This window comes from Penicillium rubens (assembly GCF_028828025.1).
Source record: "Penicillium rubens strain IBT 27055 chromosome Unknown utg000002l_segment0_segment0, whole genome shotgun sequence".
In the NCBI taxonomy this organism is placed as follows: domain Eukaryota; kingdom Fungi; phylum Ascomycota; class Eurotiomycetes; order Eurotiales; family Aspergillaceae; genus Penicillium; species Penicillium rubens.
Window position 1 is genome coordinate 5,192,697 of NW_026890600.1, and position 26,632 is coordinate 5,219,328.

General features: G+C 50.1%; 11 protein-coding genes across 11 annotated transcripts; 6 read left to right on the plus strand and 5 right to left on the minus strand.

Moving 5' to 3' along the window:
* Positions 1-83: 83 nt before the first annotated feature.
* On the minus strand, positions 84-3,117 carry N7525_004465 (U3 snoRNA-associated protein UTP13; the record flags this gene model as incomplete). The annotated part of the gene is made up of 3 exons (XM_061213025.1): positions 84-2,800; positions 2,853-2,880; positions 2,944-3,117. The coding sequence occupies 3 exons, from the start codon at positions 3,115-3,117 to the stop codon at positions 84-86; spliced, it is 2,919 nt and encodes a 972-aa protein (XP_061070046.1).
* Positions 3,118-3,428: 311 nt separating this feature from the next.
* N7525_004466 (uncharacterized protein) lies at positions 3,429-6,331 on the plus strand (the record flags this gene model as incomplete). Its single annotated transcript, XM_002565748.1, has 4 exons — positions 3,429-3,464; positions 3,719-4,072; positions 4,130-4,365; positions 4,420-6,331. The coding sequence occupies 4 exons, from the start codon at positions 3,429-3,431 to the stop codon at positions 6,329-6,331; spliced, it is 2,538 nt and encodes an 845-aa protein (XP_002565794.1).
* Positions 6,332-6,688: 357 nt separating this feature from the next.
* N7525_004467 (ubiquitin carboxyl-terminal hydrolase family protein) lies at positions 6,689-8,580 on the minus strand (the record flags this gene model as incomplete). The annotated part of the gene is made up of 2 exons (XM_002565747.1): positions 6,689-7,854; positions 7,917-8,580. 2 exons carry the CDS (start codon positions 8,578-8,580, stop codon positions 6,689-6,691), a joined length of 1,830 nt encoding a protein of 609 aa, XP_002565793.1.
* Positions 8,581-8,908: 328 nt separating this feature from the next.
* pre1 (proteasome core particle subunit beta 4) lies at positions 8,909-9,991 on the minus strand (the record flags this gene model as incomplete). The annotated part of the gene is given in 5 exon segments (XM_061213026.1): positions 8,909-8,986; positions 9,044-9,167; positions 9,241-9,490; positions 9,545-9,710; positions 9,722-9,991. Coding segments are annotated over 5 exon segments (888 nt in total), but the record flags the coding sequence as incomplete, so codon positions are not given.
* Positions 9,992-10,038: 47 nt separating this feature from the next.
* On the plus strand, positions 10,039-11,859 carry N7525_004469 (ribosomal RNA-processing protein RRP9; the record flags this gene model as incomplete). Its single annotated transcript, XM_002565745.1, has 1 exon — positions 10,039-11,859. One exon carries the CDS (start codon positions 10,039-10,041, stop codon positions 11,857-11,859), a length of 1,821 nt encoding a protein of 606 aa, XP_002565791.1.
* A 929-nt stretch (positions 11,860-12,788) lies between these two features.
* N7525_004470 (uncharacterized protein) lies at positions 12,789-14,523 on the minus strand (the record flags this gene model as incomplete). The annotated part of the gene is made up of 4 exons (XM_002565744.2): positions 12,789-14,087; positions 14,147-14,239; positions 14,302-14,421; positions 14,485-14,523. The coding sequence occupies 4 exons, from the start codon at positions 14,521-14,523 to the stop codon at positions 12,789-12,791; spliced, it is 1,551 nt and encodes a 516-aa protein (XP_002565790.2).
* Positions 14,524-16,549: 2,026 nt separating this feature from the next.
* On the plus strand, positions 16,550-17,290 carry N7525_004471 (uncharacterized protein; the record flags this gene model as incomplete). Its single annotated transcript, XM_061213027.1, has 4 exons — positions 16,550-16,620; positions 16,833-17,030; positions 17,093-17,120; positions 17,249-17,290. The coding sequence occupies 4 exons, from the start codon at positions 16,550-16,552 to the stop codon at positions 17,288-17,290; spliced, it is 339 nt and encodes a 112-aa protein (XP_061070048.1).
* Positions 17,291-18,162: 872 nt separating this feature from the next.
* On the plus strand, positions 18,163-21,492 carry N7525_004472 (MDM20/NAA25 family protein; the record flags this gene model as incomplete). Its single annotated transcript, XM_061213028.1, has 7 exons — positions 18,163-18,300; positions 18,386-18,661; positions 18,743-18,919; positions 19,083-19,348; positions 19,417-19,693; positions 19,746-20,687; positions 20,740-21,492. The coding sequence occupies 7 exons, from the start codon at positions 18,163-18,165 to the stop codon at positions 21,490-21,492; spliced, it is 2,829 nt and encodes a 942-aa protein (XP_061070049.1).
* Positions 21,493-21,868: 376 nt separating this feature from the next.
* On the plus strand, positions 21,869-22,878 carry N7525_004473 (60S ribosomal protein eL36; the record flags this gene model as incomplete). Its single annotated transcript, XM_002565741.1, has 3 exons — positions 21,869-21,913; positions 22,309-22,494; positions 22,792-22,878. The coding sequence occupies 3 exons, from the start codon at positions 21,869-21,871 to the stop codon at positions 22,876-22,878; spliced, it is 318 nt and encodes a 105-aa protein (XP_002565787.1).
* A 540-nt stretch (positions 22,879-23,418) lies between these two features.
* On the minus strand, positions 23,419-24,999 carry N7525_004474 (putative UBX domain protein; the record flags this gene model as incomplete). The annotated part of the gene is made up of 2 exons (XM_002565740.2): positions 23,419-24,802; positions 24,863-24,999. 2 exons carry the CDS (start codon positions 24,997-24,999, stop codon positions 23,419-23,421), a joined length of 1,521 nt encoding a protein of 506 aa, XP_002565786.2.
* Positions 25,000-25,298: 299 nt separating this feature from the next.
* Positions 25,299-26,418, plus strand: pup3 (proteasome core particle subunit beta 3). Its single transcript, XM_002565739.2, has 4 exons — positions 25,299-25,333; positions 25,410-25,428; positions 25,486-25,940; positions 26,007-26,418. The coding sequence occupies exons 1-4, from the start codon at positions 25,331-25,333 to the stop codon at positions 26,148-26,150; spliced, it is 621 nt and encodes a 206-aa protein (XP_002565785.1). The 5' UTR covers positions 25,299-25,330; the 3' UTR covers positions 26,151-26,418.
* The last annotated feature ends 214 nt before the right edge of the window (positions 26,419-26,632 follow it).

The following is a 26,632-nucleotide window of genomic DNA, read 5'->3' on the forward strand; positions in this document are numbered from 1 at the left end:
GCTTTTATCCTTCCCACCCATGGTACTCCAAGAACGAAAGCCCCAAATTCAATGTACAAACAGGGCAAAAGACTAAAGCCAAACTATGCTTCCAACATAATAACGTCCTTCTCATGTTCTTCCTCGTCACTGACATCACCCACAGTCAAATCACGCAGTCCACCAAGTCCAACACCACCATCCATCTCACCGAGAACCCACTCCACCAGGTAGCTGTCATCAACCAGCTCCTCAACTCGGCGGTAGTGCCTCTCAGTGTACGCAGCCAGCGCCTGCAGGATATCCTTCATACCAGCCGCGGCACGACCCTCCTTTCCGCGGACGGACTGGGTCGCAAGCTCCACGAAAGTAGACGCAGGGTAAGAGCGGAACAGAGCATACAGGATACGCTGTGACACGCGCGAGGTACGTGCGTTGGTGTTCCAATCCCGGAGACGGAGTAGGAGGGTGCGCAGATTAGCAGGGTCCAAGTTCTGCAGGACTTCGTCGATGGACGGGTTACCGGACAGACTGGCTGCAGCACGCTCGCGGTCCTCGGCAGGGAGGGTTGGGTCGTCTGCGGCGTCGATGGCGGAGGTGAAGAGTGAGAGCAGTCTACCCGGGTGGTTGAGTTGCAGGGCCAGAGTGATGGCTTCGCGGTAGGCACCGGCGCGGATGTAGTTCTGCAGCTCTTGGTCCTGTTCGACGCGAGCAGAGCTGGCGTTGACAGCGGCTGTGTAGGTGGCTGATGTGGTATCAGTCCAGAAGGTCACTGTTGCATCGGCGGAACCGGAGGCAATGGCGTAGGGGGTGGTGTTGAGCTTGGAGGAGGTTGGCTTCACGTCTGCGCGTGAGCCGGATGGGGTTGGGCTGGCAAGCGCCCAGACTCGGTCGATGTGGTTGTCCAGAGTGGTTTCTAGCTCGCCTGTGTAGGGGGACCAGATCTTGACCAGCCCGTCTGCGGCGGCGGATGCGATAAGGGGACGGTCCTGGATGGCGTTTTTGCGTGCTGTTGCAGCCTCTTCGTCATCCTCATCCTCATCCGTTTGGTTGTTCGAGACTTGGGGAGGCGGGAGCCAGAGGACTTTGAGAACACTGTTGGTGTGTCCCTCAAAAGTCAAGAGACAGCTGTAGTCAGACAGACTCCACAGTTTGACGGTCTTGTCACCCGAGCCTGTGACGGCCAGGCCACGGCTCGTGCTAGTGCGTGAGTCTGAGTTGATAATCGGTGTGCCTTGCGGGGCGAATCGCACCGACCAAACACCTCGCTTGTGGCCACGGAGGACACCTACCGTCGAGCCTTCGTCAGCGGCCCAGATCTTCACAGTGCGATCTTGTGATGCTGAGGCAAACAGTTCAGATGTAGAATCGATATCAATGGCATTAATATCCTTTTCGTGAGCCTTGCGAGTATAGATTGCCTTAGGGTAGTGTGCCTTTTCTCCCGTCAGGGGGGCTAGCTTGCTTGTATCCCACCGCTTGATTGTGCGATCTTGCGAGCCAGTAATTAAAAATGCTGGCGGGTGGTTCAAGGGGTCGTTATATGCGGCACTGCCAACAGGGGGTGGCACACGGGGAAGGGCGATTGCTCCCAAAGATTCGGCGTGGCCAGTGAAAATAGCAAAGCAAGTATAAGACGATGTTTTAGGGTCAATACGCCAAAGACGGGCTGTGTTGTCTTTAGCGCCTGTTGCTAGCCAGTGTCCTGACCAATCGGCATCAATGCAAATGATAATATCGTCATGGCCTTCCAGGTGTGTGACATCAGCACCAAAGTACTCCTCTCCCTGATTTGATGGTCGATCTTCTGAGGGAGCAACCGAAACTACACGAATACTCTCGGTGTTAGTGGCCAAAGCAAGCATAGATCGATCAGGCCCAATGTAAGCCAGGTCAATGATCTCGTCATCATTGCCGGAAATGCGGCGGATAATCGCCAAAGGCTCCAAGGTTGAGCCTGGCTTATAATCAGACAGTGACTCGAGCGAGTGGAGGCGGAGAGTCTGATCCGCATGGACTGTGAGGACAAAAGGCAAACCAGGCGAATACTGGATAGCGACGACGCTTTCGAACTCCTCTCCGGCCTCTTGTTCCTCTGTGATCTCACTTCCACGATTGCAGTCCCAAACTCGCAGTTTGCCATTTTCTCCGCCGATAACGCATAGTCCGCTATCCGCAATGAAAGCCGCAGCTTCCACGCTCTCCAAAACAGGAATGATTCTGCGAGTCTTCCAAGTACGCGCATCCCAGACGATGACAGTCTTGTCTCGGCTGGCCGAGATCAATGCGTTCTCTGATGGAGAGAAGGACAAACTCCGGACAAGTGAAACATGTGACTCAAGCGACGCAATGGACTTTCTCTTGTGCAGATCCCATACACGCATTTTGCCATCTTCACTGCCTGATGCTAGGCGGAATCCTGCAGTAGAACCCATACGGGCAGAGCCCTCCATATCTTCATCATCGTCATCCGTAGCCTGTTGCTTAGACTTGTTCTTCTTGGATGACTTGGCATCGCTGTCGGCAGTAGGCACCTCGAAAAAGCAAAGCGCAGAAATGACACCACCATGACCATGGAAAGTGTGAGTAACAAAGCCACCTCTGATGTCCCAGACTTTGATTGAGCCATCAGCACCACCAGTGGCAAGCAGTGTGCCAGTAGGGTCAACAGCAATGGTCACAACGGGAGCTGTGTGAGGCTTGAGGGTTCGGAGAAGTTTTGCTTCAATGGTCTGAGAAGTCTCGTCGAAAGTTGAGAGGCCGTAGATTCGCATGGACATCGAGCGCGAGCAGACAATAGCGTGCGAGGCGGAAGGCGTGACTAGACGAAATGTTAGTGCTTTATCCTCATTCCCAGGACATACAATACTCACTGGCCAAACCTGTGACAATTTCTCCATCCTGCAGCGTTTATGTGGTTAGCGCTTTGCAATTGAAGAATACCATCAAGGCGACAAAACATACCCCTTCCAAGCTAGTGAGCTGGTTACCAGTCTCCAAATCGACGATCAAGGCATCCTCGCCCACGCAGCTCAGCAAGATGCGCCCACTGGCATCCAGCGCCGTGCTACCACCGGTGTAAATGGGGCGGAGCGTACGGGACGCCTCGAAAGTGGTTTTGACAATAGCTTTCGACATGACTCTATAATAACTCGGCGTAAAAAAGTAGAATTTAGCACGCCATTGGCCAGTCGAAGAGCCGTAGAGATTGAACGATCGCGAAAAACGGCAGCTCGAGCGGGCAACTTTTTTTGGGTGTTTGCACCGTTTGTTTGGTGATAAGATATGGCTTCTGCCTCAGGCCATGTCTAGCCGCATAACCACATGTTCACCTTCAACCGCTGGGCTTTCGTCTGATCGTGTTTCATACCGCTTTCTGAAAGAATTCGTACTAATGGTGTTTTAAAAGGCCACGTGGCTACACTACTAGCCCGGTGATCACGCGCACTATGGGTCGACAGGCTTATTTGAACCGGCTCGCTTTGGTAAGCTTCACCTTTCTACTCGCGAACTTCCCCTATATTCGCAGCTGAGAAATCTTGGGTCTACGGGCTGTGACAATGGTTCATGCTTTACTTCGAGAAGCCTAAAGTCTTCTGAAACCGAACCAGTCACCACCGGGCCCTGTCCGATTGTTTCCATCCTGATATACAAGCCCCACCCCAGACGCCTCTACCCATACATGTCTAATTGAACGTAGTTATAAATTGCATAGTATACTATATTGACTGATCTCAAGGGCCGGTCCCCATACGAAGCTCCTGACAATGCGGCGGTTGACCCCTCCACTCCAGTCCGACGGATATCCAACGTCCATGCAGACAATTATATGCAGCAATATGATACTCGAGGGCACCCTGTTAATCCTGAGTCCAAAAGCCTCGGGAAAGGACTCCGGAGAGCAAAGAATGACATCCTTTCAACAATGGGGATTGTCGTCAATGGAGACCGAAATTCTGGTATGCCCAATGAACAGCAAGAAATCAACCAGATTGCGAGTGAAAATGACTTCGGACTGGTCATAACAACCCTCGATCAACTGTTCATCTTTTTCGGTACCTGGTGGACCTCTTCAGTCACCGGTCGAGTACAGGTAAATGCACTGCCGATACTACTTTGATTGGGCTGACATTCGAGACTTGATGTTTAGACTTACCGGCGTTATGCCCACTCTACATTGCTCAGTGCCATGAAATCTGAGAGAGACACCACAGGGATTTTTAGCTTCTATTTTTCGGGAATTCCTGCCTGGGCAATGTCCAGTGCTTTGGCTATAGCTCGCGAAACCCCGCTGAAACGGGTGTTTGTCTCTCTGCGTGACTATGTTCAGACTTTGACGGGCGACTCACTCGGTGTTCGTTCCTTTTTCGGGCTTCTGTATACAGCGTGAGTATATCCTTCCTCCATTCACATAGACAAGACAACTAACTATGAATAAAGGGCGAGAAATTCTGTGCTCATGTTGTCTATGGAGTTCTACATGTACTCTACACTCCAGTCCCTTTCCCTTGTGTCTCCATATGGAATCCCTGGCGTGCAATTTTTGCTTCCCTTCAGCAGAGAATCTTTGCTACAGCTGCCATCTTGGCCTACAGATTTCTCCCCTTGCTCACTGGGGATGTCACTCGTGGAGTTGTTGATCTCCCCTGGTGCTTTAGTGTTCCTCTATGGCTACTACCTGCGACCAGAGCTTGAAGAGCGTATCTATCGGTTGATCAGACGGCACCTTCCCAAACCAGCTCTTCCTGACGAACTCTCGGTCCGCGTTGCGTTTGAAGAAAACCTGATAGAGTGGGTAGTGCCCACCCTGGGCCGCAGATCGGACGAAGAATTACACCGCGGCAAGCTCACGCTATTCGAAGACATCAAGTTCGAACTGGCCATTTTTCGAAGATGGGTATCGTCGCTTTTTGGACTGAGATCGAACCAATTGTCAGAGCAGCAAGTTCTTCGGTCCTTCAGGGACGAGAGGATTGAAAATCTACGCCATTCAATTGAGTTATTGCAAAACGAACTTGGCGGGGTTCAAGTCAACCTTGGTGCTGGAGAAGGCCCAAATGAACCCGTGCCTAGACCGCCAGGGGTTACTCCCGATGCCCAGGCTGCCGCTCTTGCATCGCGAGTACGACCACGACCACATGATACAACTCCATCCATGCGTCTGACCCAGGCAGAATCTGTTATTGGGTTGAATCAGGTGCTTACAAACGAAAACCGTATGTCTCAGTCACCCGGGGAAATGAGCAATGACTATTTCTCCGAGATAGCTACTGCTGGTCGGGAGAGTCGTCTCTCCGCCAGTTCAACACAGCAGGACCAATCAGCCCCTCTGCAAAATGGTGAGGACCTTGCTGTGGACCGACAGAGTTCGCGTTCTAATACTCTCTTTTCTCAACCGTCATCACCAGAAACATCACCCCCTACGTCGCCTCGCGTAAGAGCATCCTTGATTCACCAGAGCCCCGACGTTATCACAATGCAGCTTGAGTTAATGGGCAATCGGAACCGTCACTCGAATATCCAAACTTCAAATCCTGCCCAGTTAAATGCACTAGCGGGAAATGGTGTGCCAGGTTCAAATCCAGACGCCATGGACAGACGATCCATAGCCGAGTTCCTCGAGGCTCTGATCATAAGTCAGGCCCAGCGCCAGGCCCAGCAGCCCCTAGCGGCAGCAGATACGGATGGCCTCTCAAGTATCACTGCCAGACCATCAAACACAACCCCCCAAGACTTGGGTGCCCCTGAATTAAACCCTCAAATTCCGGCCCCAGAAACCCAAGCCACCGACGCTCCGACTTTAGAGTCAATCGAGGAAACTCTAGGGTCCACCGTACCAAACATTCTCCCAGATGGTGTGGAAGAGCCAAATGAGGAAGAGCCACCCAATGAATCGAACCCTGTCGCAGACACAGACCATAACGAGGACACCCAATCCGACACCCTTGTCCAGCCAATTCTACCCTCTTCTCTGATTCCTGGACAACTGACAAACACATTGTCGCAAGTCCACCGCGTCACCCTTCTTTCGGCATACCCAGTGGACTCCCTCGCGTCTCATCTCGCTGCTGTAATCAGCGGCATAATACTCGCGCCGCTCGAAGCACTCTACCTTCGCTCCTTGACCCGATCCTGGATTATCTCACATCCTTCCTCCGTTACCCGTCTCTCAGACGTCCACCCGTTGGGTCTTTGGTTTGGCGGGAGAACCTGGCCAGACATATGTGCCTATTCCTACCGACTTGTGCTCATGAGAGGAATGCAAGTTGCGATGAGAGCGGGGATTTGGGGGTTCCTAGTAGGCTCGACGATGAGGATAGGGAGGAACTTCTGCGGCTGGGGAACCTTGTGATGAGTAGTCGTTTCTTTTAGCCGTTTTAATACCTAGGTCACTCTACCGTACTTGCTCTGTTTCCTCTATCTCCTCTGGTAGGGTGGGTTTCCCCTTCTTACATCCGCCATTTTCATTCATGCGGGGGTCTCAAAGACCTAGGTTCACCGAGTAAAATTTCAGACCATGCTCCCCACTACAACTATGAGGGACTTTGTACAATATGATCCTTTTGGAGCACATATTGCTATCTTGATGAGATTTGCATTTACACATTTTCATTAGCTGATGGTACATTGGATTTGCTCTCAAAAACAAAAACGTGGAAGACAATAGCAAGTTCGAAGCCCCAGTCAACTCAGGTTTAACTATCTCAGATCATGCACGTCCCTTTCCTTTGTTCCCAGGCACTTTGCGCCGCTCCCATACCATAAGATATCCCTCACGAGTGAACAGCGTCTCGCTTTCCGCGCGCTTGACGAACAAATCCTGAATCTCAAGCCACTCCGGGCCCCGCTGCTGCTTCTCCGTGGAACCGCCATTTTTGGCGCGAGTGTTCTCGGCCTCCATAGCTTTATCATGAAGTTGGACAAGCCATGACACCTTCTCGCTGCCGCCACCTGCTCCGCTGGAGGAACCGCCAGCTCCTGACGCAGCGTTGACGCCCTTGTCCACAGCGTCATCCATTGCACCGGGTGCAGCGATGGCGGGGTCGAGGATGATGTTTGCCACGAGATCGTAGAGGATTGGCTCGCTGGGTGAGCAAATATTGGGATTTGGCTCGACATAGGGAGACATGTCCAAGCCGTGCGGAGAGGGGAAGGTGACGATGGTTGGGTTTCGCTCAGAAACAAAGCGGTTCTTGCTGAAGCGCTTGATATGGAAGAAAAGGTAGGGAGGAAGAGGGTGGAGGAGACGGTGTCGGACACGGTGGGCCAGTTTCTCTGACGCCGTATAGCCGTTATATTTGTTCAAGAGGGTAGTCAAGGGGACCTGTGGGATACTCGACTCCCGATTGGCAGATTGGAAGAGGGGTGTGGGGGGTAGATCTAGTGTGAGGATGAGGAAAGGAGTAACCTGGCTATTAATTGTGCCAGATTCAGTAAATACCAACCGGGCATTTTGGGTGTCGGAGTGAGCCGTGATAGCTTGACTCTCGATCCGTACACGGCCCTGAAACGCTGCGTGAACAACACTTGTGGGTGTTGGTGAGGGCTTCTTGGATCCTCCTAAGGCGAGGTGCAGAGAGTTTAGGAACCAAGACAGGAAGTCCACGGGATCTGCCTGGTTCGTGAGAGTGAACCGTTTCGAGGATCGTACGGCAACCTCCTGTAGTAACTCGTGCGGAGACACATGTGACCGGAACGCCTTGGGGTTCCATAGCTTGCGCACCAGCGTGCTGAAACGAAGAATTATCTCTGGTGTGCCGGGAGTAGGGAATTCGTGGAGCAGGAAGAAATTGCGAATTGGCAAAACATGTGCGAGTAGTTGAGCTACTACATTGACATAGTCGTTGGCTTTGATGTTGTTCATGCCGACAAACCCTGGAACGGAAGACTATTAGCGAAAAAAGAACATTCGATCCTATCATGGTATAGGCTCTCACCTGGTCTGTACCTCGACCCAGAAAGGTCCCAGGCATCATGCACTTCCTTATCGAGCTTGACCACTTGGTTTTTTGTATAGTGTGGATCAACGACATACTTGATGTCCTCCAAACTCTTGTTATTGACTTCATATCCTTCAGGCAAAACATATACCTTCTTCGTGCCAATGTTGATGAAGACGTGGTGTCCAACTTCAAGGGCGTGAAAATACGCATGAGATTTCGGTCCACGACCCTGGAAGTATTTACCGCAGACAAGACATGCGTACACATTGATGTTTGACAGACTGACGGAGCACAGTTTCTCGAAATCGAAATCTAGGATTTCACGGTTGATCGTGTCGAGGTACAGGTCGCCGTAGCCTTCCATGGGAGCACTTTGCCGCTTCGGAGCGCTGAGTGCAGGTGCATCTTCGTCAATATCCGAGAGTCCAGAGGGATCTTTCTCGCCCTCCTCAAGCTCCTCTCCTTCTATTTCAGCTGCTCCTAGGATATCCACGCCATTGCGATCATCCTGTCTAATCTCTTCGCCGGTCTTTTGGGATGCGGGCGCTGCGCCGTTGATAGAACCGGGATCATTGTCGTCCTCGACGCGCGCCTTTTTCGATGCGGGTGAACCGGAAAAGTCTTGCTCCAAGGGGAGCTCTGCCTGTCTTTTTGACATGGTGAGATGTTTTGGATCGAAAAGTTGGTGGTCTTGGAGTTCTTGACTTTCCGCGAGCTCGGGATGCGACTCAAAGATGCAAACAAGTCAAACGCCCATCAGGCCAATGCCAAGCGGTGTACGTTCTATACAAAATGCTGTTCATTTCGAGCGGTGAGCTTATAGGGTTGTATTTGCCTATTGTTTATCGAAGGCCATCTAGGAATCTACTCGTTACTTGATTTCCAAGCTTGCTACAGCCAAAATCATGCCGACCGTTGGACTATCTCGGAATCAAAGAAAAACGTCATAAGATGTGATACAACAAACGCCGTGGTATGTCGACCTTTCAAGCACTCCGGACCACCTTATCGTTATCCACGGGGATTTCTCGCACACCGTCCTTTGTGACAACCTTCACCAGCATCTGTGGATAATCGTGTCAGAATAATGGCAGTCGAGGATGGCTCCCTAAGGAACTTACCCCTTTGTAGTCAATGGGTAGTCTGCGCTTCAGCTCGTCTGTGCACAGGGTGAGAAGGGCAAGGCCCTCCTCAAGGGAGCAGTCGGGATGATGGTGTTTGTCAAGGATTGATAGGCAGTAGTATCTAGCAGAGTCAGCATCAGGTCTCTCTCGCCTGGACTGCTGTATCGTCCATCGTCACGGGCCATGAAACATACTGGGCATAGCCATGGGCAGCATATGGTAGGGGCGCGAGAGACGCTAGATAATCAACCCAATAAAGATGAGGCTTCTCAGTGACCGGATCTATACCACCTAGCAGCAGGTTTACTGTGTAGGGACTCCGTGACCGCAAGCTGCGCGCCAATTCTCCCCGGACAAAATTGGCAACGGCAGAGGGACTGAGCTCAGTGTCGTTGCGCATACTGTAGAGTGCGGCATTGGCTTGGATGTATTCGGCAAATTGGACTAGCATAGGTATCTCATTAGCGCCGTGTTTGTCTCATCGAGGAAGCTACATACCGGTATCTCCAGACTCGCCGGAGAAGGCCATCACTGTGTGCTTGTTCAACTGTCGTGTCTTATCATCTTCAGCCTTGAGAACTGTCGGGCCTCTCATTGCGGCCTTGGATGCAGCAAGAATGACGAAGTCCTTGCCGGCGATACCCAAAAGAACCTCCCTAGCAAACTATTAGTAACCATTCGTGGAGACAAGGTCAACATGGACTTACATGTTTGCGGTATGAGAGATAGAAAATAAAAAAAAGCAAGTAAGTAGATGATCAGAGAAGACGAATGGGAGTAGTGGTTAAGTGAGGATGGCCGCGCGGTGAGCTTGAGGCCTGGAGCTCCCGTGAGGTCAGCTACCTGCTGAGTCAGCCGCCGCTTAGCGCTTTTTTTTTCTGCCAAAAAAAAGTTGAAGTTTTGATCTCCGCAGTCCGAGTCTTTCGAGAACGCCAGACATTCGATTTCTTTATACAGAGATCAAGAACTGACAGGCTTGACAAAACGTCGCCATGTCGTCCTTTTTCACTGTACCCAATTCCCAGCGCAAGAGGAAGAGAGACGACCGCGCCGCCGCCCCAGGATCAAAAAAGCGAGGCGTAGATGCCAAAACCGACGGTGGTCGACGGACCAAGGACAGAGAGGAATCGATCTCAGGCAGTGACTTGGATGAAGATGCCGCAATCGACACGGCAGAGTCAGGCGACGAGAGTGGATCGGACTCCGAAGATGGCGAAACCGCAGCGGATCGGAGATTGAAACTCGCTGAACGCTACTTGGGTAACATTCAAGAAGAAGTCGACGAAGCTGGATTCGATGCTGCAGATATCGACCGAGACTTGATTGCGGAACGGTTGAAGAAGGACGTCGATGAGTTCAAAGGACGGACGTTCCGTCAAATCGCTGCGAAACTATCCATTCCCACGGCGCCCCATTCCTTTTTCCGCTCAGATACCCAGTCGAACACTGCCATTGCAGTCCACCCGCCATTCGTCTACATTGTTTCCAAGGATAAAACTTTGACCAAGTGGGAATTGGCTACACCCAGTGTACCAGGCTCTACAGAATTGAACGGCGATAATGATACTTCCAAGCGGCCTCCGCGTCCCCAGCGCAAGAAGCCTAAGCGTGTGAAGTCCGCTCGTGGTATGCGCAAAGTTGGCGAATCAGACGAAGATCAAGGACATACAGGAAGTATCATATCTGTTGCTGTCTCGCCGTCTGGAAAATTTGTGGCCACCGGTGGAACGGACAATAAGCTTATCATCTGGGACGCAGAGACTTTGACGCCAAGCAAGACCTTCTTGCAGCACAGAGACTCTGTTTGCAGCTTGTCTTTTGCACGCCATATCTCAGCGATGAGTTCCGGAGAGCAGCTGTTCTCCGGCTCATACGACCGCACAATTAAGACATGGTCCATCAGCGGAGCGGGTCACGCCTATGTCGAAACACTCTTCGGACACCAGGATCACGTCACCGGAGTTGCCGCCATGACTATTGACGAATGTGTCAGTGTTGGTGCTCGGGATCGCACCGCTCGCTTGTGGAAGGTCGTCGACGAAACACAGCTCGTGTTCCGTGGCGGCGCCTCAAGAAATGCCCCTTACCACGAAAACAACATCGACTGCATTGCCCCCCTTCCACCTACCCACTTTGTCACTGGCTCCGACTCCGGCTCCCTCTGTCTTTGGTCAGTTCACAAAAAGAAGCCACTCTACACTGTCCGTCTTGCTCACGGCTTGGACCCCATCCCCCCTCTGGATGTGTTATCACCCGAGGTAGACGAGGCGACTGCCGCCCACAACGCGCGCCACATGCGCCCCATGCCTCGCTGGATCACCGCACTCGCCACTCTACCAGGTACCGACGTTGTCCTTAGTGGCAGTTGGGACGGTTTCATCCGCGCATGGCGCGTCTCAGAAGATAAAAAGACACTTATCGCTCTGGGTCCCATCGGTGCAGGCTTACCTGGCACCGTCACACCACCAGACACACCTTCGCAGCAACTCAAACAGACTCTTGCTCTTGATGCCACCCCTGCAGCTGATGAAAAAGAGCCAGAGCCTTTGATTAAGGGCGTCATCAACGATATCGCGGTGTTCGAACGACGGCCTGAATCTGATATGCCTGGTGCTGAATCCAAAAAGTCTGAGACCGAGCACGAACCTCGTGGTTTGTCCATCGTCGCTGCTGTCGGCAAGGAGCACCGATTGGCTCGCTGGAAGTGCTTCACCAACAATTTCCATGAAGGCCCCACTTCGGGAGGCCGCAATTGTGCTGTTGTCTTCGAAGTTCCATTTGCTACTAATGACACCGTGAAGGCTGATGTATAAATTTTGTTCATAATCTTCTGTCTCGATCTTGGTCATTGGCCGAGTAAAATGGGGAGCGTTGCTCGGGGTCAGGTGTATTTGGAGTCACATCTGTGTATTTTACCATTTTTGCATATGTGCCGGATGTCTTCGGTGCATTGAAATATTCAACCATATCCCTCTTTCAATCAGCATTGTGCCTGAACAGTAGAACTTCAAGATTAGGGTAAACGATCAGAAGATTCCCTCCAATCTCGCAACGCCAAACCAACAACCAATAGCCAAAGATTCCTATGATTCCGGGTCTGAGTCATGTGGGCATGTTGCCTGGCTGTTCTCATCGGTTCGATTTGCTTGTGAATAGGGTGTCCAGGTGAGTCAGTAGCGGATACATTCGTCAACTCTGAAAGGACTTGGTAGACTGTCGCAGGCATGGAGTTACCATTCAGACATAACAAGCAATCTTAGCAATTACACTATGAAGCAAGTCAGTGGTGTGCTCTCTACTAGTTTGGCGGGAGAACAGAATATGATAAACAAGGACTCAATACGGTAGAACCCGGAGGCTTTTTTCATGGATTTGACGGAATTTGTGGCCACGCTTTATTGAGTGCCAAGAGACTAGGTTCTTCGACTTCACTAGCAAAGGGCGGCAAAAGACCAAGATCGAACCGAAGAAGGATATGTAAGTAGGGGTATTCGTAGAGTACGGCTGAGCCGGTAAAAAAAAAACTAAACATGAAGATAGGATCCAGCCGTTGAAGGCTGCAGAAAAAGAGAGGAAAAGAGAAAAAGGTCGTCCTTGTGATATCAAAATCAAGACAAAACGCCAACCATGTCCACAGTCCTCTTAGCATTACCCAGGCGCCGCGCTGAAGCCCAAAAAAAGAGGAAAAAAGTAGGCCATAAAATGCGAAAGCAAATACCGCATTAGCGGTTGGAAGATGATTTTAATATGGAGAGAATCTGGCACGTCGCCTCTGTGTGGTTCTTCTCACTGGACCGACAGGCTGATCGTCGTCGGAATCATCCAGGGGAATCGCATTCAGAGCCGTGGTCCCGTGATGGACGTGACGACGCGCACTGGATCTAGCAGGCCTAATAGGCGGCGAAGATTCTTCTTCCTCGGATGAGTCAGGAATTGGTTCAGGTGGAGGCCTGGCCGCAAGCCATGGAGCAGCGCTGGGGGCTTGGAACCAGGGGGATCGGTATGGATATTGTGGATTGGCTTGACGAGGCGGCGCAGTCTGGACTGCGTCTTCATCGGATTCTTCCGAGTCTTCATTGACCATACCTCTATCGTCCGGTGCCTCTGAAACTTCCTCTTCCTCCTCTTCCTCCACTTCATTATCTTCATCAGAAGCCTCATCGTCAAAGTAAGGTGTAGTGTTTCTGTAATGGAGCCCATGCGTGTTGGCAAGGCTGTCATGCGCAACATAATCCACAACGGTGCCAGTGGAACGGTCTGATTCCGATTCATACATATGGCCACTCCCGAGACGATCGGCTTGACTTTCAATGAACGAACTCGTGGGCGGGTGGTCGTTTTCAGTATCGATGAATGAGTCTGACTCGTCATACTCATTCTCCTCTTCTTCTTCCTCTTCCTCTTCGTCGTATTCACTTCCATTGGTGTTACCTGAAGCGAGATAATTGTCATGATCCACTGGGGACTGCGCCCCCAGTGGGATCATGGGAGGTCCACGTATCAAGTTTTCGAACCGGTCGAAAGCCTGCCGGTCACGACCTGGTGGCCAGTGAGAGCGTCCATTGAAAGTAGGCCCGTAATACTGAAGCGCGAAGTTGCCCCAAATGCCATCATTGTCTTCGATGTCGTCGAAGTGGTCAGATTCCCCTCCCTCGCCCCCGTTCTCACCCTCTTCCTCATCCATACCATCATCCAGCGAGTCTAGGTCGGTCTCACTATAATCGGCTGATTCACTGTCATCAGTCTCCTCAGACTCCGGTCGGTATCGATATCCGCATCCTGCGCAATTGTCTCCTTCAAGCTCCCACGAGCAGACCGGACACCGAACCACCCCGTCATCAATGTCAATGACAGGTTTAAGTGGGGGAGCTTTGGGCTTGAAAAGGCCCCCGAACAGACCTCCTTCAGTTGGATGATTATTGGCCTTGTCCTGGTCCAGTTTTTCTGCTTCTTCCCTTTGGTTCTTCGTATGCTCTGTGGTGGTTTCCCCTTTATCTAAAAGCTCAGCGCGACCCGTGAACATCTGCACAACGGCCCGAACCTGTAACACGAGAGACATGTCAGATATAATGAAACGAATTGAAGATTGTTAAAACTCACCAGATAAGCTGGTGCTGGTTGATTTTTGACGGGTGCTCGGCAATCAGGACATGTTCGTTTTGATCTTCCACCAGCGAACCATGATGATAGACACTATGTGAAGAATTCTGGTCAGGTAATGGAATTAACGAGGTAGTAAAATAGAAGGGACTCACTGAGTAGCAGAAAGTGTGCCCACAGGCGATAGTAAACGGTTCGTAAAGGGGACGGATGCATATACCACACTGTATCAGAGTGCGAATATCATCGACATGGCCTTGGAGTGTGTTCACGAGCTGTAAAGTGCGCGTCAGTCAGTAGCTCTCGATCACTTCGATCAGATACGGGAATGGACTTACTCCCGACGCCTCGGCCCCAGAACCATTTCTAGCTGCCATTTCGACTTTCTGCGGCTCGTCAGATGCTCCGTTTTCCACCCTAGGAGCCTGGCCCACTCGACCGGAGTGTGTTTGAGTCGTTTCGGGGCGAGCGCGAGTGTCGACAGGATGCGGTGGGGGCGTCCCGGAAAGTAAAACTTTCGCAAGGCGGCAAGGTGTGATCAACAGCTTTTCGCAGCGACAAACACTAGGAAGCCGAAGAACGCTGCGACGATAACGTGACGGTCTGAGATTGAAAGAAAGGCACAAGGAAGAGTAATAATATGATCCAGATTCTTTAAGTGAGAGGGCAGGTGTTTTTGTGGCCTCAGGCAATCAATAACATAATCATGAGGAAGGCCCAACACCTGGGCAAGGGAGCTCTGAACTAGCAACTTTGGATGTGACTCGTCACTTTTTCTTTACGGGCTTTATATGACAATTATCTCGGATTTCTCGCGTATATTTTAGAGTTGGATTCAATCTGCATAATGCAACTGTAGACATCTCTTATAGGTGAGCGACCTTCGCATATGAACAAAGCCTGTAGAGATCTTAAAACACGAAGATGCTGCCCTGTCTTTGACTTCGCCTTTTCTTTGATTCCTAATTGGACTAGATGAGTCAAATTCTGTTCGATAATATAGCCGATCAAAGCATATTCGACCTCACTTATACATCTTGATCTTGCATCAACCGACTCACTTACCGATCATACATCCCTAACAGTCTCTAACGCATTCACAAAGTTCCTATACAGCACAATAGAAGAACTTTGAAGGCTTCGCTGTTTCTCGTGTCATTGCTATTTCAGTCCCTCCGAGCGAAGGTGGCTGTCATCGAACACGCCCAGCTGAACCTCGTCATCTTCAACAATCTCCTTTCCATATACTCCAGAAAACATACCCGCTCGTGGAAGACACCTTGAGACTGGCCGTATGAAATACATGCCCTGCTCGTTTCTAGTAGTTCCAATGAACCAATTAGCGTTACGGAACCGACCCAGAAGCATCTCAGAGCGATACTCCGCGAAATTGATGACACAAGTCACCAACTATCGCAGCCGTACGGATCCATTGTGAGAAGATTATCATCCATCAAGGATGATAATTGACGCAAATATGTCACCGTTGCGATCTACTTTGGTATACCCAGTGCCCGAAGCGCTTTATGCTCGATATATCTTTCAAACCACGACCGAACCCTATCTTTGCGAGTTTGGGGAACTGGTATATGACGGTCAGGATGCATACCATTTGTGGCCCTTTTCACATTCATCACCTCGCCATTTTCATTTCTGAGAGCAGTCTGACCACCGATCCTGTCATTACAAGTGGACAGCATAGTCACGGGAACGAAGCAATAACTATCAATGCTAGTCCACGGTAGAAGTTTCATCTTCCTGTGACTCGGCTTTGGCCTTGTGGAGTAGTCTCGCATCTATTCGCATTGTATCGGAGGAGAGATAGTACCTAGCAGTGAAAGCAGTCATAGAGAATAGCGAAACATCGCAGTAGTCAGCATCTTTCGGATCTTCCAAGCCAAGTAGTACTATTTTGTCATAATAAAGCTTTTTTGCTGGTTGAGAGAAGAATCCATGTACTAATTCTTACTCTCATTGCCATTTATATGGATCATAATTGTATGGAGCATGTGGATGGATATATATAGATAGACTGGAAGGCTACACTCTAAAATAGCACGCCCAGCTATTTCAGTGGGCCACAAGCTAGACGCACTCATAATTAAAGCTATGCTCATCTAGAACTCTCTTCTAGAATTATATGAAGCCCAGAGCAGTATATTATTGTACATACTCAAAAACATGGTGGTATGCGGACCTCGGGACGCCAGTTGGGGTACATTCGCAGATCTCCGTGCCAAGACCGCTTGATCCCCAATTCTTCCGCCCAACGCTAACTTCTGCTCCAATGAACCTCCTCCAATCTGGTTTTCGAGCGACGGTTTGGCGTTCTATTTTATTTGATTAGATTGCTTGCCTCAATTATCCATTGCAAACACTGGAGACATACCACCTCACTGCACCATGGCAGCGGAGTCGACACAAGGAGACACTCACGACAAAGCGTGGGAGAAAGCGGAGAAGAAGTTCACACAGTATGTTTCAAGCTTCTTCCCTCCACCTTTTTTCTGCTTGTGTCTATTCCCGAAACATGTTATGACATTTCTGAAGTCATTCGTGGTCGCGGATCACCTTTACATGGACTATGGGGTCTTGAGAACCACACGGGCTAGCCCGACGGTTGCATATTCACTGGGCTGAATTCGTGTGGCCTTTATCCATACTGGTAGCTAACTTGCGACTTCAGTAAACATGCTAGCGAGTACTATGATCCATGCCAAGACTTCGCAGATCGGAGTCTCAAGTGTATGAAACGGAATGCCTTTGACCGCGAAATGTGCCACGATTATTTCCAGTACGTTGAAAACCCTTACGTGATATATCTAAAAGATCGACTTGCTCTCCGTTTGGCGTACCTGGCTTTCGATCCACTTCTGACCAGCTTGTACTATATTACCACGATTATCATATGCCTGAGCTTTCTTACTGACTGATTACTTTGACTAGAGCCTATCGCGATTGCAAAAAGAACTGGGTAAGTTGAATACAGAGCTCCGTATCGAGGTCATGCCTCGTGCATGTTTGGTAACCCATCCGCGAGATCTATTCCATCGACTTTGATTCGGACACGTTAAAGTATATTCGGTCACTAACCAGGCACAGCTCACTCAGAAGAAAGTTTCTTTGACGCCTCAGCCCAAATGAGACATATCTATCATCTCGGACCATAAAGGTCGACAGGTTTACTGGCCGGCAAGATCCCTGACATTCCCAAAGCAGTTGTTGCATGCCAATGTGTACGATGTGCTTTTCTACCAACCTAATAATTAGAAGTCTTCCAAAGGTCAAGCTCCGGTGTTTATCATGTGAACCGCTACATGGTAGATATCCAAACTGCTGTCGGGGTTGTGATCTTGCTCTGCTGGTAAAAATATACCTTTTTTGGCAAGTCGAACAGTCTCACGGTCCGCTGCTGACCAGCGAAGATAAGCAACTTTGTTTTTATATGGCGTATTGGACTTTATTTTGAATCATTTTAAGTCTGTATATTAAAATTCTCGTGGCCTTGGTCTTGACTATCTTGTCCAGGCGGACCTCCATGTTAATTCGAATACAATCCTTGTACACATACGAGAGATAACCAGATCAAAGCTAAAACTACATGTAACTACATCTATGTCAGAACCTTCTTAAGGACGGAAGTAGGTAGCCTCTGAAACCCCCAACAACCTTGGGGAACCATGTCTCAAGATTTTAAAATGGATTATCCATAGGTCTGGAGTGTGACTTCTTATCTTAATTCATACATATGTGTAATCTATACTAACTAAACAAGAAAGTTTGAAGCTATGAAAGCCCAAACTCATACTTCGGCAGTATGGTGCGGGGACCAACTGACCGCCTACCGTTTGTGTCTCATTCCCCGCCAAATAAAAAAGTGACCAGAGTCGATCACTCGACTCCAACTCAGATCATTGACTCTTTTAGCCCATGCTGTGCTCGGCACAGTGATCGGACCACTCTGCAAAAGACGACAATTGGAAGAGTTTCCCCACAAATTGAACAACACCTTCACCATGAGCTCCAGCAATGACGCGGTGTTTCTGCGTCGCAACAACCAAATCCAAGATGCCATTGACTCCCAGAACATGAAGCAGGCCTTGCAGCTGATTGAGAAGCGCATGAAGAAAGGCGAGAATACTCAGTTTTTGAAGGCGAGTGATCCCCATAATTGTTCATTCCGAACCTAACACTCCTGCGACGCTGGCACCTGTAAGAGACCAACTAACAAGCAAACAGGCCTGGAAAGCGAATGTCCTCTTCAACCATGCGGACGAAGCTCATAAAAAGAAGGGTATTGCGGAGACCCTCGAGCTGTGCAACGTCGATCCGCCAATCTCGGACTTGGACTCTCTCGACATACTCCACCGTACGCTGCGGAATATGGATGACCATACCGAGCTTCGGAGCGCCATATGGGAACGGGCAGCTAAGGCAAAGCCACAAGATCATGCTCTTCAGATGAGATGGTTCAAGTTTGGATATGACGCTGGTGACTGGAAGTCAGCCCAGAAGGTGAGTTGGGAAGATGCCGATGCTACGCCGGCATCGTATCAAGGTCTAAATTGCTAACGAGTGTCTTTATTCCTACCAAAGGCTGCCATGAGTCTTCAAAAGAACTTTCCTAGGGAGCGAAAGTACTATTTCTGGGCCATTTTCCTTTGTTATCTCGTTTCAGATGACGCGGCTAGTTCGGACGTGGACCGCAAATTGTTTGGCACACTTGCCTATCGCTTTGCTCAAAAGGCAGTATCCGAGGTCCCCTCTAACCCGGTATGTGATTACTTACTACATGCTCACTGGATATACGGTTTGGACGTAATGACTGACTGGGCCTTATTCAAATGGCTTACTACAGACCGAATTATTAAGCCCTCCGAGAGCCATACAAACCGCCGAGGAACTTCTCTTGGTTATTCGAATTCTCGAAACGCAGGGTCATTTCGCAGAGATTGTGCAGCTCCTTAATAGCGAGAATGTTGGTCTCAGCTCTCGGATTGTTAATAATGACAGGACCTTCATCCTATACAAAATCAGTGCCTTGGGGCTTGCCGAACTCTGGGAAGAAGGGCACTCATACGCCAAAAGCCTGCTTGCCGTATCTGAAGATGAAGCAGAGCGCAGCACTCTGCATGAGCGCGATGATTGGAAATACTGGAACTTGCTCATCGTAGCTGTGCGTCATCTTGACAAAGTTCCGGGGTATGTATTCCAATATTCTACTTCCACAGCATTGAATTTCAGCTAACAAATGATTGCTTGCTTGGTAGGCTGCTTTCCGACACACAGCAGCATATTGAGAAGTTCATGGAATTTATCCCGAAGTCCCGCAATGCGCACATCGCCCTCATGGACACAGTCCTAACCGGGTTCAAACGGGGCGAGCGGACCGAGGATGATCTGTTTGTTGTGTGCCAAAGATACTTTGACCAACACAAGCACAAACTCTATGCTTTCAAAGACTTGCGAGGGGTCTTGGAGACCCGTGATGATGCTTTGATTCACCGAGTAGCTCAACATTGCATGGACAGTGTTGAGGGGAAACCCGTAAGTGCAAAATCTGCTAAACTCAGTCAATGCGAGCTAATCCACTTTCCAGGACGATGCTATTCCATTGATCAACGCGTACAAGTTGCATTACTGCGACCGAATTTCAGGCAACAAGAACGCATCGAAATCCAGCATCGAGACTCTTGTGCGCAACTGCCTTTACTTTTACGATGCATTCACCCTTCTAGCAAAGACCCAGGACCCAAAGAAAGAAAGCCAACCAGATACTGCTTCCACGATGGAAAGTCGGCCCACAGATGACTTCTGCATCATTGCCGCAATGGCCCTTCTTCAGCCTATCCCAGTTGGCCAGACATCCGAGAAAGTCAACAACACTGCCCTGATTCGCGCCGCCGGTATTCTGGAACGTCTTCTAATCGATTCACCCCATAACTATGAGGCAGTCCTTATGTTGATTCGCATTTACCTTCTTCTCGGTGCTGGTTCCATTGCTTTGAGGTGGTTTGGCAAGCTGTCTGTCAAGCAAATGCAGTATGAGAGTGTTGCTCATAACCTCTTCACCCGCTTTGCCACCATCCACCCTCACCCCGCGCCTCCTATTGAGGGTGCAGAGTACAAGGACTTTGACGCGCAAGTCGCATTTATCGCCGCTCTCGACTTTTATCGTAATGCAAACGTCACTATCAAAAACTCGTTGATAAAAGGACTCGATGATGGAAATTATGTCGGTCTAGACGACACAATCGAGCTTCGCAGACGTATCGGGGACAGTATCTGCCGGAGAATGTGGGCCCTGGATTTACGGCGGATACAAAGAATTCGCAAAGGAAATCACTTGGTCCTCCACGAAGACATCGGTCAGCAATTCTCAGTCTCTCATGTACTCCTGGCATACTTGAATACTAACTACCATATAGTCCAGGATACATCACCGGCTCAAGACCGCCGGAAGTATGATGGTTTCATGAACCTGGAACGTTGTGATCGATCTCCATTCGAGCACCGATTGCGCGCAGGCCCAATTCCTGGGGTAAGTTTGGTTTGGTTGAGTGACACCACGGCACCGACTAACGTCAATATAGGAAAACTGGCTGGCATCCGCCCGGCTCACTGATCGGCTTTTCAGTGTTCTTGAGAGCATCGGCAGTCAGAAGCCAGTCGTTTTGAAGCTAGAGCTGCCCCAAATCGACAAATTGTCGCTCTCCCAGACTGGAGATGATCATACTGACGCCGAGAGGGATGCAACCAAGATCCACGTCGAATTACTGAAAGTGGCTATGTTTATGGCTGGATCCAAGGCCCATACTTCTACCGAAATTGAGACTGCTCTTGGTGAAGTAGAGAATTGGTTGAAGGCTAAGAGAGAAGACCTAGCTCTAGGAGACACCAAGAAGACTTCTCTTATCATGAGAACGACGATCAAGTTCACCCAAGGTACACCGGGTGCGCCGACATGGGAATATTTCCATGCCATCTGGACCCTGGTGGAGACCCTCAAGGCTCTATGGAATATTTTCGACCTGGATTCTCGAAAGGCATTGAAGACTGCCAAACTCCCTGCCGAACAAATTGAGCGACTGAATACTCTTGTCCGTGAGGTTTTCGAGGATGTCCGTTCGAACACGCGAAGTTTGAAACAGAGCCTTGTCGAATCAGCGACTCTCAGTACACTCATCGACATGGTCAAGTGTGGCGATGCAACCGATGAATACGAGAAACCTCTCCAAGACGTGTTAGAGAAGGTGATGGACGAATCTGCGCTCGAATTGTTTTGCGGAGAGCTGAGGGAGAGCTGGGAGGAGGCATTTGATGGAGTACTGGCTGCCAGGCTTTAATTCCTGAGTGTCGGGAAATGCAAGGAACGAATCATGTGTCCATGAAAATACATAGTTAGAGTACATGTAAACCAAATCCATCACAGAGTTGCTGTTAACGAGTCAAATGCAGTTTAGGTAGTAAGAGGAGGATCTATAAAAAGAGGGCAAGTCTCTATCACGTGCGTATGCCAAGATATATTGATGTAAGTGCCTGAGGTGTTAGAAATATACGCTAGTCCCGATTAATACAGCCCTAGCCCTAGTCACTCGCCTACCGCACCAACGCCAAGGCTCCATTTTGCGGTTCCAGGCAAAAGACCAGGCGATTTTCACACGGCTCCCTCACCTCCTCTTCGACAACCTCCGCCAACCCCTTCAGTCAACAACCGTCGAGATGGCCGAACGCTCCGGAATTGTGGTCGGACTCAACGCGGGCCGGGTACGTTCTTACTGTCTCTTTGCACCATGTTTTTCGGTCGTTTGAAGGTCTCTCAATGTCTCTTCTTTTTCGTTCGGTCTGTTGGTCCACTCAAGACCAGTCGGGTCCAGGGCTATCGCGGAAACACTGGGAATTATCACGGCAAGGAGGATTGGGATCGAATCGCCCATTGGAAAATATCAGACTCGCTGGGAAGATTTCGATGTCACGGGAACACTTGTTTTTTTGGATTCAACTTTGGCACCGAAGCCAGTACTCGCCTTACACCCATGATCGGACAACACCATGAACTACCCCGACAACAGACACGAAACGCGAATTGAAGAGAACACTGGGACCTGCGGCCACTACAGGAGACTTGGCGAAACAGACATGCTGACTGTTTTCTGACATAGAAAACCACCGCCCTCAACACCCCCAAGACCCGCATCTCCCGCACCAAGGGCAAGTCTTCCCGCCGTACCGCTTTCGTCCGCGAAATCGCCCAGGAGGTCGTTGGTCTCGCTCCCTACGAGCGCCGCATCATTGAGTTGCTGCGCAACGCCCAGGACAAGCGTGCCCGTAAGCTCGCTAAGAAGCGCGTACGTCTACTCTCAACCTTTTCCCCGTTTTCGTCTGGTTGGCTCTGTTGCATGGATTGCGTTGGATTTGGGTCGGTTTGGTTGAGGTCTTGGTGTACCAGAGTCGTACTGTATGGGCCATGTGCGTCGATCCTGCAGAGGAAGATTCATTTCAATCTCTGCTTTGACAAGTCCGTGCAATTACTGTTCTGTACACCAGCGACCGAGATTTATGACCAAAATCAAACGATTTCCACAAGGATCAGAGCCCGCCCAGTCGATCCATTGAGTTTAGCCTTTTACTAACTTCATATCCAGCTCGGTACTTTCGGCCGCGGCAAGGCCAAGGTTGAGTCCATGCAGAAGGTTATTGCTGAGTCTCGCCGCACCGGTGCTGCTCACTAAATTTTCCGACCCGTTCCTGTTTTTCTTTCGTTTTAACGACTCGACGCAAAAAAAGCGTGATTCTCGGATCGGAAAGGGGGTTTCGTGGCCATTGGGCGTGCATGGAGGGGAAGGCAAATATGGGATTCCTTCTCTATCGTATGGAGTGAAACCATAATGAAAACAATTATTCAACCATTTCACGTGTGATATTTGCAATTGAGCCACTTTCTAAATGGAGGTTTACAAAGTAGATGGAAAAGCGTATGATTGCCTAAGTATAGCTGAGTGAGGCTTGACGTCAGGTATATGTGTGCAGAGTCAACAATGTCCCAATGGCATTGCATATGCACCATGCATTTGGTGTCTAGTCTACCTAGGTAGGTCGTTACATTGTCATTGAGGTAGCCATGCAAATGATATTCGAAGGGCATGTGATTCAAGTCTATCTGCACATAAGATTTTGATGCGTCTCCAAAGATACGCCACATAGTCAAGTCATGATCATCAAGAGCAGCACATGTCGCTCACCTGAACCAAATACATTCCATTATCTCGATTTCATTTCTTACCCGGTAGCTTCAGCCACTTAGGCATACCGCCACTCTTTCGTGCCCCGCTGGGCTTATCACCGCCCTGAGCGCTACTTGGACCAGGCCGAGACGGGCCAGGCACATCTTCTTCCCTGAGCTCCGGCGGTTGCTCCACCTTGAGCTGTTGAGCCTGGCTCCGAAGCTCGGGGCGTAGGATCTCCGCTCGGCGTCCATGAACAAAGGAGGCAGCGTTGTCAGCCCAAGAGAAGTTGACGAGCACACGGCCAGCCAGCCCTAGATCTTTAATCAGACGCTTTTTGTCTGATGGGGGTATGGCGTTCGTATGTTTGGATCGGGATACACCGTGGACAGTGAGAAGGAAGTTCTCGCTGGCGAATGGTGGCGCAAGACACCCTCGTGCGAATTCATACAACGACAGTCCTGTGTCCGACGTCCCAAACTTGGCGACGACTTGGCTCTGATCTGGGAAGCGAACCTTCACATTGACTTCGCGAATTGCTGCTCGCCTTGCCGCTTCTGCCTCTTCCTTGGCGGCGATCTCGGCGTCCGTTGGCAGGCGCTTTGGGCGAGAGGACTCGTTGAGTAACCGCTGGTGCAGTTTTGCGTGCTCGATGGTGGGTATGTAATCACTCTCATTGTAGTCTAATTTCGCCGACGAAGGAGTGTCTTCTGAGGGAGGGGAAAAGACAGTAATCGTTCGGCCAGAGTCTACTGTGGAAGTAGCCGGTTCGGAGATGGGTGGGGGAGGGGCAACATCAGATGCGGCGGTGACGCTGGAGGGCTGAGGCTGCAATGAGCTGGAGGGCTCTTGAACAGGGTCCTTGCTTGTGCTGTCAATGGGAGCTGCTGCCGGCGCTGCGGATGGCGCTGTGTTCTTATCCTGCACTGAAGGAGCCTCATCCTCTGAAGACTTGAAGAACTCGCCAATCTTGGCCATGGCTTCTTCGATAGGCTCTTCGGTCCGTCGGAAACTGAGTCGAATAAGAACATTGCCACTGTTGAAACCTAGCTGGGTTAAAGTTTTTTGTAGATCTGTGAAACTCGATACTTCACGCTCCAAAATCTGAAGGACGGGGATCTCATAGTACAATCGTCCGGCGACATCTCCACCGTCCGCAGAGGGCACTGCCCGTGAAGTGAGATTCCGTGCCGGACCAGTCCCTGCGACTCCCGCCTCAAACTTCCGTAGTACCATCCAGAGTGTAGTTGTACTAGGGAACTTATCAAGTATGCGGCCATTCGGGGCACCGCGAGCCTCAGATTCGGGCAGTTGCAGGCCAACGGTTACGACCGATGGAGAGCGAGAGATTTGAACAAGTTCAAGCTTTGCGCCAGAGCTGAGACCAGACAAACGATAGGAAAGAGAAAGATCTAGCTGCTTGCGATTGTGTCTGTTGCATAGAATAGACCGGGTCAGTGTTGTCGTTGGAGAATAGAGAAGACTAACTTACTTTAATGAGTACTGGCTAGCATTATATCCAAGTTTTGAACATGCCTCCTGTAGGATATCGGTCAAGTGTTTGGCGGGCGTAGTCTTGATTGTTGCCCGCCTGGCTGTCGCGTCGATCACCACAACGTGGGCGCTCATTGTGTATGGAGAACAGTAGCTCTAACAATAAATAGAGAAAGTTCAGTATCTCAATAAAGAGATTTGAAATGGACAAATTGAAGTAAAGAAGTGTAAATCTTGAATGCGGGGAGAAAGAGGCGCAGAAAGTAGTCGAAGGTCGCATACGAAACAGGCAGCGGTGCGGGCGTCATCTGAGCTCTCGCGTACCTCAGAGCTTCCCCGTCATCAACTCACCTCCATCACCTCCCCCCAACCCGACCCCTTCTCAACCACATTTTCTCCTCTCTTTTTCTTCTTTTTAGCTCTGGAATCTCTTCGCTATATTGAATTGTATTGAATCACTGCAATAATGGTAAGAAAAATGCGCCCTTGTCCCTATCGTCCACGAATATCTGGACCTCAAAGCTGACCGACTTCTCCCATCACAGTCCAACCCCTTCGACATCAGTATGCCGGAACTTTGTCCCTCATGAATAACCAACCGAAATGCTAATCGTTCTGCAGATGGCGGTGCCTGTGTCGCCATGGTGGGCAAGGACTGCGTCGCCATCGCCTGTGACCTTCGCCTGGGCATGCAGTCCCTTACCATCTCTAACAACTTCCCCAAGATCTTCAACTACGCTCCATCCACCTACCTCGGCCTGACTGGCCTCGCCACCGATGTCAACACCGTCTCCGATCTCTTCCGTTACAAGGTCAACATGTACCGGCTGCGCGAGGAGCGCGATATCGCACCGCAGACCCTTGCCAACCTAGTGAGCTCATCGCTGTATGAGAAGCGCTTCGGTCCTTACTTTGTCAGCCCTGTGATAGCTGGTATCAACCCAACAACGGGGAAGCCGTTCATCTGCGGCTTTGACAGCATTGGCTGTATCGATTTCGCCAAGGACTTCATTGTCAGCGGAACAGCAAGTGACCAGCTCTTCGGTACTTGCGAGGGTCTGTGGGAGCCTGATCTGGTATGTATTAATGGTGCTATCTTACCTTCTACCGGATACGTTTTCTAACACACCTTGTCATCATAGGCCCCCGAGGACCTCTTCGAGACAATCTCACAAGCACTGCTTAGCGCTGTGGACCGAGATGCTCTCTCCGGATGGGGTGCCCAGGTTTACATTATAGAGAAGGACAAGGTTACCCAGCGGTTATTGAAGGGACGACAGGATTAGATTTGGGGAAGTGGTTGTTTTGGGCTTTCCGTTGGTTTGAGGGCAAATCCCGGCGTCTGCGGTCTTCACTGGATGATATATGCCGTGTACGGTCAATCAATGACGGGATAGCACAAGAGCAACGTGAGAGCGGTTGATACCTGAGCCGAAGGGCAATTTGTTCTTTGACTCCATGTTTCTCTTACTTCTATCACGATAATAAAAGGCCCCGTTGTCACGTCACGGCAGTGTTCCAATTTGCATTATCAATCCAACGCATTAACCAGTGAAACGGATGAAGTCCAGCTTTCGAGCATCAGTAACCATCCCATTCTGTTGAGCAGCTTTGACTGACCTCTGTCTTTGTTCAGGCCTCGTAACATGCTAGTTGCCTGTGTCCAGAAGGCCTTTAGGGGGAGCTAGATGCCTGTTCCCCGGGCAATACCTTTGGATTAGTCTGTCCAATAATGGTGCTCTTATACAATGTTTTCTTACCCAAGTGT